At 35.8% G+C, this 12,222-nt stretch overlaps 1 protein-coding gene across 1 annotated transcript in view; it reads left to right on the top strand.

Moving 5' to 3' along the window:
* The window catches only part of KCNH5 (potassium voltage-gated channel subfamily H member 5), a 320,730-nt gene that overhangs the window by 20,421 nt on the left and 288,087 nt on the right, over positions 1-12,222 (top strand). Inside the window, exon 2 of the mRNA XM_059371301.1 lies at positions 9,160-9,283. Within this exon, the coding sequence (XP_059227284.1) occupies positions 9,160-9,283 (124 nt within the window). The remainder of the gene's footprint in view (positions 1-9,159; positions 9,284-12,222) is intronic.

Raw genomic sequence — 12,222 nt, 5'->3', positions numbered from 1 at the left:
AAAAATTTATAATCCCAAGGACTATATTATCTGAGAAGTTAAAAATAGCATATATATGAAGTATTTAGAGAGGCATCGCATATTAAATTTTATGATATTACATATATAAAGAGAGATCCCTGCAGGACTACATTAACTCATTTGTTTATTGATACAGTCAACCAAGAAGCAAGCATCTACTATGGGTCAGACACTGTGTTAGGTACAGGGGGATCAAATAGGACCAAACTGGGTATAGGCTCTGTCTTACAGAACTTACAGTCCAACAGGCAGATATGCATTCATCATATCATAACACAAATAGGGGTAAAATTGTAACTGTGTTAAGGGCTGTGTGGAAGAGGTGGGTGGTGTCTAAAATTATTAGGTATGACCTGGCCAGAAGGTCAGGGAAAGATTTACAGAGGTCATGACAGTTAAAATCTAAGTAACTGCAAGTGTCAATCAGATAAGTAAGGAAGAGAACAACAAGTAAAAAGGTCCTATGTTGGGAGAGAGCTTGAAGCTTACAAAAATATAAGAAAAATTTGGCTGTGGTTGATTTGACAAACTTTGAAGTCATTACAGGTCATGTCAAGGATCTGAGCATTCTGAGAGCCATTATAAGCGACTTACTGGGAGGGAACATGATTCAATTGGAAATTTGGAAAGACCTCTCTGGCTTCAGTGTGGACAATCCACTGAAAAAACCCCAGAGAGGACTGGTACAAATCAATGAGATAACTGCTGGAGTGATCTGGGGGAGAGGTCTTAGAAGTTTGGATTTGGATGATGATAGTGAGGATCCAGAGAAATGGAGAAATTTGAAAGATTGAGGGGACAAAATTTATAGGATTATGTAATGGAATAGATATAATAATAATGAGAAGGATATTGAATGATGGCTCCCAGATTTCTGGCTTACATAACTGCATGGATGGTAATCCCATTCTCTAAGATATTGAGGTCCATTTGAGATATCTAAGAGGATATCTAGGTCAATGGGAATATCAAGATCTAGAGTTTATAAAAGAGGTCTGGTTTGGAGATATAAAGTTACCACCTAGTGAATCTATGGGGACAGATGAAGTATAAGAGGAACTGATGTGGAGAAACTCTAATATATACTCACTGGACAAAGAATATTGATCCTTCAAAGGAAATGGAGGACTGTTGAAAGAACTGAAGGAAGGTCATTTTATGAAAGCTAAGGGTCGAGAAATTTTAGGGAGGCAGTGGTTAACAGTGCTTCTGAATTGTCAAGTGAGATCAGTAAAAGGCATCCTTTGGGTTTGGGGACATGGAGAGGTTATTGGTGATCTTGGTTGTCCTGGAGTGGTAAGGAACAAACCAGATAGGAGTGAGTCAAGTGAACAGGAGCTGAGAAGATGGAACTAATGAGAGTAGACATCTTTTATGCAAAATTTGTCCAGTGAAGGGTTGGAGAAACATATGGTGGTATCCAGGGGGGATTATGCTGAGTGGTACTCATTGAATGTGTCATGCAGAAGGTAGAGTGACCTGGTTCTGAAAGGTTTGATAGGTAAAGGGATGGGGGAAAAGCATCTCAAGTGGACAGTAGGCATCATGGATGAGTATATTTTGGGGCCATGGTGAGAAAACGGACTTAACTGCAATAGTGTGGACTTTAGAAGTAGTGAGAAATATGTTTGTGTAAGTAGGGAGAGTGAAGTTCTCTAAGCTTTCTAAGTCTAGGAGAGAATCAGATAATGTAAGCACTTGGGGGGGTCTTGATCTGGAGGAGGAGTGGTAAGATGGAGGCTGGGATTTGGGGGGACAAGTGAACATTAGTGTGACAAACAAGACCAGTTGAGGCAGGGAGACCATGTAGCTGAATGGACTGCCACAGCGGCCCACTCATGAAGTGGAGAGCATATGGATTAGCAGGAGTAAACTGAGTAGAACCCAACCTGGGCTAAGAGGAGAAAATCTTTGATAATCACACTATAATTTTTATTTTTGATGTATACACAAATGAAAATGTCATATTCTTATAGAGGAATTTATACTTTATGAAGCATTTTTTATGGGATGCTCATTTTATTTATTTATTTTTGTTTGTTTTATTTTTTAAAATTAATATATAATGTATTGTTTGCTTCAGGGGTACAGGTCAGTGAATCATCAGTCTTACACAACTCACAGCATTCACCATAGCACACACCCTCCTCAATGTTCATCGACCAGCTACCCTATCCTTACCCACCTCCCCACAGCAACCCTCAGTTTGTTTCCTGAGATTAAAAGTCTCTTATGGTTTGTCTCCCTCTCTGGTTCCATCTCATTTCATTTTTCCCTTCACTACCCCCCCGCCACGACTCCCTGCCTTGCCTCTTAGATTCCTTATACCAGAGAGATCATATGATAATTTTCTTTCTCTGATTGACTTATTTCACTTAGCATAATACCCTCTAGTTCCATCCACGTCATTGCAAACGGCAAGATTTTGGGGTTTTTGATGGCTGCATAGTATTCCATCATATATATATATATATATATATCTCATCTTCTTTATCCGTTCTTCTGTTGCTGGAATCAACAGTCCAACTGTCCAACAGTTCTTTCCATAGTTTGGCTATTATGGACATTGCTTCTATAAACATTTGGGTGCATGTGCCCCTTCAGATCACTACATTTGGATCTTTAGGGTAAATACATAGCAGTGTGATTGCTGGTTCATAGGGTAGCACTATTTTCAACTTTTTGAGGAATCTCCATACTGTTTTCCAGAGTGGCTGCACCAGCATACATTCCCACCAACAGTGTAGGAGGGTTCCCCTTTCTCTGGGGGTGCTCATTTTAATCTCTACTTTAACCACTCTATGTACCAAGAAAAGGTGGTATTACCATTCTTGTCACTAAGGTTCATTTCAAATGTCACAGCTTTCCTAAAACTTCTGAGTCTCTGTTCTTTTGTCTTCCTTGTGTTTTCTTTTAAATTTGATGTAATTAAAATACACAGATCTTAAGTGTTCAGTTCAGTTAGTTTTGACAAATGTATACACTTGTGTGACTTACACCTCTATAAGAGAACAATGACCTTCACCAGAAAGTTTCTTTTTCGTCTTTCCTGCCAGTTCTCCTACCCCTTCCCTTTAGCCATAATTGTTCTGATCTCTATCACCATAGATTAACTTTGCCTGTATTTGAACTTCATATAAATGAAATTATAGCTTCTGACTTCGTTCAATAATTGTAATGTTTATCAGATTCATCTGTGTTGTTGCATGTATGAGTCGTTTGTTCCATTTTAGAGCTGACATAGATTTTCTTGTATGAATATGTAAAATTTTTAATCTGTTCTCTTGTTGATGAACATTTGCATTGTTTTCAGTTTTTGGCTACTATGAGTAAATGTGATGTGAACATTTTCTACAAGTCTTATTGTTAACATATGTTTTCTTTTCACTGAGTAAATGCCTAAAAATGAAATCTCTGGGTCATAGTTAAATATTTAACTGTGCAAGAAACTCTTTTTCAAACTGATTGTTCCATTTTATATTCTCATTATTAATTTTATAAAGAGTTTTAGTTGTTTCACATTCTTATCAACATTTTGTATTATTATTCTTTATAGCCACCCCAGTGGCTGAGGAGTGATATATCATTGTGCTTTGAATTTGTATTCCCTGATGCCCAATGATGGTGAACACCTTATTCTTGTGGTTATTGGCCATTGTATATCTTCTTTTGGGAAGTGTCTGTTTGAGTCATTTGCCCATTTTGTTCATTGGGTCATTTGTCTCTCTGTAGGATTTTTGGGTATGTTCTGGATAGGAGGGCTTTCTCAAATATCTGTATTGTAAGTATTTTTTCCTCAGTCTGTGGATTTCCTTTTCACACTTTTGACAGTGTCCTTGAATGAGCAGCTGATTTTAATTTGATATGTCTAATTTATTTATCAACACTTACTTTTATGGTGATTGCTATAGAAGTCTTATCTAAGAAATTCTTGTCTTCCTTAAAGTGGCAAAGATTTTCTCCCACGTTTTCTTTTTATTTTTCACTTTTCTATTTAGGTTGATCACCCATTTAAAATTTTTGTGTGCATGTGCATGTGTGTGGTGTGAGGTAGTAGTCATGGTTCAGTTTTTGCTCATGTAGATATATAGTTGTTTTAGCACAGTTCATTGAAAAGACTTTTCTTTACCCATTAAACTTCCTTGGCATCTATGCAAAAAATCAATAGACCATTTTTGTGAGGTTCTATATCTGAACTATTTAACCTGGTTGTATGTTTCTCCAACTTGGATCTTCTTTTTCAGATTTTATTTTGGATTATTTTAGGTAATTTGTACTTTCATAAACATTTTATGATTACTTTGCCAGTTACTTCAGAAAAGCCCATTTATATGCTCATTGGGATTGTGTTGAATCTATAGATCAATTTGCAGAGAATTGATGTCTTAAAAATATTGTTTCCATTCATGAGTGTGGCATAGCTTATTTTTTGTCTAGGTGTTTCTTAATTTACTTAACCAGAGTTTTTTTAGCTTTCACTCTAGAGGTCCTGCACATCTTCTGATAAATTTATTCTTAAGTATTTTATATTTTTGTATCATTCTAAGTGAAATTGTTTTTCATTTTCCAGTTGTTTAATGTTAGTATATAGAAACAAAATTGACTTTTATATTAACTTTATATACTGCAACCTTGCCAGATTCACTTAATTTTAGGTGTTCCTTTGAATATTTCTTAATGCCTTAATTACTTAATGCCATCTGCAAGTAGAAAACAATTTTATCTTCCTTTCCAATATTTATGTCCTTTGTGGTTTTTTTTTCTCTTTTGGTTTATTGGTTGGGCCACCAATAAAAGTTAAGCATAAGGGTAGAGAATATACATCCTTAAATTTTTCCTGATCTTGGGGGGAAGTTATTCAATATTTTACTTTTAAAAATAATGTTAGCTATAGATTTTTTTTAGTAGGTATCCTCAGTTTGAGAAGTTTCCTTCTTTTCAGGTTTTCTCAGAGATTTTAATCATTAATAAGTGTGTCAAATTTTTTTTCTACATCTATTGAGATATGATTTTTTTTCTTTTATTCTGTTGATATAATTGATTACATTGGTTGATCTCATAATGATAAATCATCCTTACATTGATAAGATAACCCTACTTGGTTATATATAATATATATATTGCTATTTGTATTTGCTAACCTCATAAAACAAGTTCAGAAATGTTCCTCATATATTTTCTGAGAGTTTGTATAATATTTATTTTATGTTTTATTTAAATATTTGAAAGTTTTCACTGAGCCTGGAGTCATCTGAGTCTTTAGTTTTCATTAATAGATATTGAGAGAATTATGTTTTCTTAATGAATTGACCCTTTTGTTATCATTAATTGCTGCTTTTATCTCAGTTATCCTTGTCTTTAAGACTGCTTTATTTTGCATTAATGTAGCTACATTTACTTTCTTATGCTTAGTGTTAATGTAGTGTGTTTCACCACACTTTCACTTTCAATGTGTCTCTGTCTTTATACTTTAAGTGGCTTTCTTAGAAATAGTATACTATCAGTTTCTTTGTTTCAAAATCCAGTCTGGAAATTTTTGTCTTTTAATTAGTCTATTTATTCCATTTACATTTAATGTAATGCTTGATATGGTTGGATTTAGGGCTACCATCCCATGGTTTACTTTTTTTTTTTTAAAGATGTATTTATTTATTTTACAGAGAGAAAGATAGAGAGAGCATGGGGGTAGGGGCAAACGTAGAGGGAGAGCAAGAATCTCAAGGAGACTCCCCATTGAGTGTGGATCCCAGTGCAGGGCTCTATCCCATTGACCTTGAGATCATGACCTTGAGATCATAACCTGAGCCAAAATCAAGAGTTATACATTCAACCTACTGAGCCACGTAGGCACCCCCAGTGGTTTTGTTTTCTGTTTGTCCCACCAGTTGTTTGTTTTTACCTTCTTGACTTTTTTTGTGAGGGTCATCATTATTATTATTTTGATTCTTTTTTTCCTTTCAACTAAAACTCCTGCCACATTTGTTTTGCTGTGATTTTGCTGGCAATGAAATCTTCCTGTTTTGTTTCTGAATGTGTCTTTATTTTGCCTTCAATTTTGAAGGATACTCTGCTCTAGATGAAAATCTAGGTTGATAAATATTTTCCTTTCAATATTTTAAAGATGTCATTTCATTGTTTTTTGGTCATCTTTGTATTTCAGGATTTGTATGCTATAATTTTTATCTCTCCCATGCCCCCCCCCATATTTAAATAATCTTCTTTCTTTGGGTGTTTAAAAGACTTTTCGCCTTATTTTTTATTTTCAGTTTTGCTGTTACCCATCTTTGTACTGTGGCTTTGCTTGCATTTATCTTGCTTGAGGCTTACTGAACTAAGATCTCTACATTGTTATTTTTCATGTAATTTGAGAAATTTTAGTTATCTTTATTCATATGACATTTGTGCCCAATTCTGTCTTTTTTATTTTTCTCCCATACTCAACTACATATGTTTTAGACTGTTTGATATTGTCCTATGGAACATCTTTTAATCTCTTTTTCTTTTTGCTTCAGTTTGGAATCATTTGCATTGATATGTTTTTAAACTGTTAATTCTTAGTGTTCATTGTACTGTTAAACCTATTCAATGAATTTTTTTAAAGATTTTTTAAAAAAATTTGTTTATTTGACAGACAGAGAGCACAAGCAGGCAGAGAGGCAGGCAGAGAGAGAGGGGGAAGCAGGCTCCCCACTGAGCAGAGAGCCTGATGTGGGGCTCGATCCCAGGACCCTGGGATCATGACCTGAGCCAAAGGAAGAGGTTTTAGCCCACTGAGCTACCCAGGCACCTCTGAATTTTTTTTATCCCAGAAGTTGTATTGTTTATTTCTGTTCCCATATTGACCTCTCTTTCTATTGCTTATTTTTCCCCTCAATTATCATAAAAATTTTCTCTTTCTTTGCCTGTTTAATAGTTTTTAAGTGTATACTGGACATTGTGTTCATACATTGTAAAGAGCAGGTAAATTACAGGGGGGTTTCCTTGATTATGAGTTTAGCTTTGTGTGAGTGTGTATGTAAGTGTACACTCCACATTTTTAATGTTAGTCCCAGTTTATAGCCTATTATTCTAGGACTTGTTTCTTATTCCTAAAGGATGACTTTTTTGTGGCTTAAATGGAGAACTTATCTACTAAGCTTATCTAACTTGATAGGACTTGAACTGAAAAATTTGTCTTCCAGCCTTGAGAGCTGGTGAAATTTCTGCTTACCTCTTGCCTTGTAGTCATTGCTGAAGTAGACAGGTTTCTTGTAGTCTCATTTTGTGCATGCATAGTTGAGATTGCAGAGATTTGAGGTAGATTTATATTCAGGTTTATGGCTCCATATGTTAAAGGATCTCCCCCTCAACTTCAAGCTGCTCTGGTAGCCCCAAATCGTGACTTTTGACTATTTAGTCCCATAAGACTTTTTCTGCTTGAACTATATAACCAATGAACTGTATAAACTAGAAATTTGCTCTCTTGGTGAATGACAGTTAAATGAATATCTTATTTAATGTATCTCTTTTTTTTTTTTTTGAGGTTTTGTCTTTTTTTTTTTTTTTTTAGTTTGTCTACTTTCATTTGTTTTTAGTGCCTTGAAACAAATTTTTGTCATATTTTATCCAATGCTTCTAGATTTAGCATGTATTCTGATAAATTGTAATTAGTTTTTACATATTTATTTTTCTTAGCATGTAAGTTTTTTTTGAGAGTAAAGCATATGTTTTATTGATTGTTATTCTATCCCATTGTTTGACCAAGAGTAGTGCCTTTTACTTAGCAGCTTCTTAGTAAATGTTGAATTGCACTGTTATTTTTATGAAGACAAACTTTGAGTCAGGATTTAAACTTAAAGTCTTAAACTCATAAGGTAATTTCCCTTTTAGGACACTATTTTGAATATGAGTTCAAAGGAGATTTTTTTGGCAAATATTTTGAATTTTTGAAGTATAGTATTCCCTTAAAATTTACTTTTTTAAAATATTAGATTTTTAATCAGGGGTGATATCAAAAGCTATTATTTTTGTATTAATTTTTTTCACTTAAATTCAAGTTGATTAACATATAGTATTGGTTTCAGGAGTAAAATTTAGTGATTTATTACTTATATATATCCCCCAGTTCTCATCCCAGCAAATACCCTTTTTAATCCCCATTACCCATTTAGCTCATTACCCGCACCCACCTCCCCTCCAGCAATCCTCAGTTTGTTCTCTATTTTTAAGATTCTCTTATGGTTTACCTCCTTCTCTGTTTTTATCTTATTTTATTTTATACCTAAAGCAAAATCACTTCTCCTTGCAAAATAGACCAGAGATGTTCCTTTTATTTACAATAATCATAGTGTCCAAATTTGGTGTATAATGTGGTTGAAATAATATATTTGAATAATTTTATTTTAAAAAAGGAATCTTCAAAGTTATTTTAAATTTCTTTTAAAGATTTTATTTAATTGAAAGAGCGAGTGAGCATGCATGTGTGTGTGTGTGCAAGTGAGTGGAGGGGCAGAGGGAGAGAATCTCAAGCACACTCCCCACTGAGCATAGAGCCCTCTGTGGGGCTTGATCTCATGACCCAGGAGATCATGAGCTGAGCTAAAACCAAGAGTCCAAAGCTTAACCAACTGAGCCACCCAAACACCCTCTTCAATGTTCTTTTAAATTAGACGTCTCAAGATCAATCTAATGGACAATTTGTCCCATCATGTCAGAATTATAATAATAGAATTTTTGGAGCAGTCCTACAAATTTGCCTTAATATTATCAAGTTTAGTTTTCTCAATTAGTGGAGAAGTGACTCTAGCCTTAATCTCAATAAATTAATCTGTTTCAGTATAATTATTATAGTCGTTAACATTTACTTAATATCAACCATACTTGTTTTCATAGATTAGACTATACTCAAATGCAAAGAGGTATTATAAACCGGCTTTTTTTCAGTGGAATTTTAAATTTGTATGCAAATCTTGTACTTACTGCAGATTGCATTTGATAATCGTGTTAAACTGATTATGTCAATCTCAAGAATAGGCTTTATTTTTTGTATCATAACAAAACATAGTTGTATTTGTCTTAAATTTGTCTTTTTGTTTCCTTGAAAGAAGTACATTGTTAAATGAAGATTAAAAAACTTCGTTTTCCTTCTTTCTTCTTTAGAATCGAGTTTCTTACTGGGAAATGCCCAGATTGTGGATTGGCCTGTAGTTTATAGTAATGACGGTTTTTGCAAACTCTCTGGGTATCATCGAGCTGACGTCATGCAGAAAAGCAGCACTTGCAGGTAGGTAATAGAACAGCTCAGGAATCTTTTCTGAAATTTAAGTATATGCTGAATGTGGTTAAAGGCTAAACTTACAATAGTCTCCTACTTGACCTAGGTTTTGCTTCTTTGTGGTTTTTTGCTTCCTGCGGTTTTTTCCCTGTGGTCTCATGCTTTCAGTAGTTTGTTACCCACAGTTTACCACTTCCAGGAGCAGATGTTTCTCTTCTGATGCCTACATCATTCACCTCACTTCCTCTCATTTCTTATGAAATGCTTTGCTATTTTGCATTTCCTCATTTCACATCTTCTCAAGAAAGGTGAGTACAATCTAGTAAAATGCTTAGAGAAAGAGACCACACTCACATAACTTTTATTACAGTATATTGTTATGATTGTTCTATTTTATTATTAGTTATTATTGTTAATCTCATTTGCCTAATTTATAAATGAACTTTATCATAGGTATGCATGTATAGGAAAAAAACCAGTTTAAACAGTGTTAGGAATTATCTGTGATTTCAGACATCCATGGGTGTCTGTGTGTGTGTGTGTGTGAGGGGGTGGGGGTTTGGAGGGAGTGGGTCTTAGAACAGATCCTCCCCAGATAAGGGGAAATTCCTGTACTTATACTCTCTGTGATATTGGGATTTATTTGTAATAAGAAACACGTATTTGATTTTTGACATGGCTCCTGGCATGGTCTCTGAAAACCCTCAGAATTTCCTGTGATAAGAACAATAAGTGTGCCTTTTATTATGTTAATGGTGACTTTGGAAAGCCCTTAAGTAACCTTAGTAAGGAGGCTATTGCCAGGGGAACCATCCAGGCGTTTGGAGGGTTGAAACTTTCTGTACTCCAGCTCCTCAACCTCCCAACCTCTAGGGAAGGAAGGGAGCTGCAGGTTGAATTAATTGCCAGTTGTCAAGGATTTAATCAATCACGACTATGTAGTGAAGCCTCCATAAAAACACCAAAGGGCAGAGTTCAGGGAGCTTCAGGGCTGGGGAGCGTGTGGAGGTGTTGGGAGAGTGGAACACCTGGGGACAGCATGGAACTCTGTGCTTTCGCCCCATGCCTTGCCTGTGCATCTATCCCTTCGCTCTAGCTATGCCTGAGTTGTATCCTTTTCTAATAAACCAGGATCTAGTAAGAAAAATATTTCTTTGAGCTCTGTGTGCAGCCCTAGCAAATTAAGCAAAACCTCTGGTCTGTAGTTGTGTTAAGTCTGAAGTACAAATAACAACTTGTTATTTTCAAATGGTGTCTGGAGTGGAGGAGTGGGGGATGGGGGGGTGGTCTTGTAGGACAGACCCTTGACCTCTGGAATTATCTATCTCCCCATAGGCAGTGTCAGAATTCAGTTGAACTGTACGACAACTGTGACCTAACCGGTGTAAGCTCATTCTTTAGTGAGTCAGAAACTGCACCAGGTGGTGCAGACCACCTGCAAACAAAGAAAACTTTATTTGCAGCAAATAAAGTCATTATGAGGAATGGCTTCCAAAGCCGTGATTCCCCTGAGCAGGAGTGGATGGGTTCTTTTTATTTAGGGTTAAGATGAATATTTAGATAGGGAAGCTTCATCTGTAGAGGAGGGCATCAAGTCGCGCATTCACCTTAAGGAGCACGCCTATACCTACAGTGTATGTTATGTAAATGAGGCTCCTCCAGGGGCGGAGATTTTAGTATGGTAATAAGGTGAAGGTACTTGTCCGTCATTCTAGAAGACGCCCCCCCCCCCACCCATGGCCCTTCTGCGCAGGTGCGAGTCAGGGGTTACCAGCGGGCTGGAGGTCTTGTCAGCTCCACTGTTTTCGCCCGAGGGGGGGTTTCGCTCTCTACCCGAGTTAAGAGGTAAGCTGCAAAGAAGAGCTTAAGGAAAAGTGTGGAAGAAAAGTCGGTGAGCACAAGCAGGTAGGAGGTAAAGGTCATGTCCTGGGGTCTAGCAGGTGATACACCCAGCTGGTGTCACAAGAATTACTTGTTGATATGGCTATAGTCGCCCATCCCGCCTTGGTATCAGAATCTATTAACTTGTATATAAAAACTGTAGAGTAAAAATTACATTAGAATATTAAAGAGACTAAATTGTCAATGGGAATAGTTTGAGAGCCGTTGGGGGGAACTTGTGCAAAGAAAAAGATTTTTGCCCATTTGTAAATCTATTCATTCATTCCATATATATTTTTTGACCATCTGCAATGAACCATGAACTATTCTAGGTGCCAAGTGATCAAAGGAGCCTCCTATATCCGAGAACCACTGATGGCATCAGCACTTTTGAGCTGCTAAAACTGTCTCGAACAGAGTAAACAGCCCCCAACCAAGTAGGACATAATTCAGGAACCTTTAAAGAACGTCAAGATGACGTTTTTACATCCTGTGTAAATCATATGTACTTTGTGATGTTGATACATTGTAACTTTGCTATTTTGTTTGGTGTATGTAAAACAGAATCTGGCATTTACATTATTTATAACAATTCTTTCTTAAGTATGCCGTATCTGTGAGTTTAAAGAGAGTATTATGAAAAAAGATCATATAAAAGAAAAGCAAGTTCTATAAAGGGACCAATTTAGATCCGAAAACTTTTTCACAATATTTCAGTAAGGCCAGATGGGATGTTTTTTCCCTTGAGTTAATTTTTCTTCAAAGCTCTCACTTAACTAAGCACAAAATCATGTTATTTTGGAACTATAAGGGATCTAAATTATTTTCTACTCCAAATCCTTTGTTTTTCAGAGCAGAAAACTGAGGTAATGTTTACGGACTTGCCCAGGGAAATACAGTGATTTATTTGTCTTTTACATATTTATGCTGAAAAAATACATACATATATTCTACATCTTTATGGAAGCTAGGGATTTCATTCTATACAAGTGAGTCTAGACCTGATCACACATAGGAATCACTTGGAGAGGTTTTGTACCACGTAGATTCCCAGACCTCACTTTTGG

This window comes from Mustela nigripes, chromosome 13 (assembly GCF_022355385.1).
Source record: "Mustela nigripes isolate SB6536 chromosome 13, MUSNIG.SB6536, whole genome shotgun sequence".
Classification (NCBI taxonomy): domain Eukaryota; kingdom Metazoa; phylum Chordata; class Mammalia; order Carnivora; family Mustelidae; genus Mustela; species Mustela nigripes.
The sequence above is the reverse complement of the archived record's forward strand: the minus strand, read 5'-3'. Positions and strand labels throughout refer to the sequence as shown.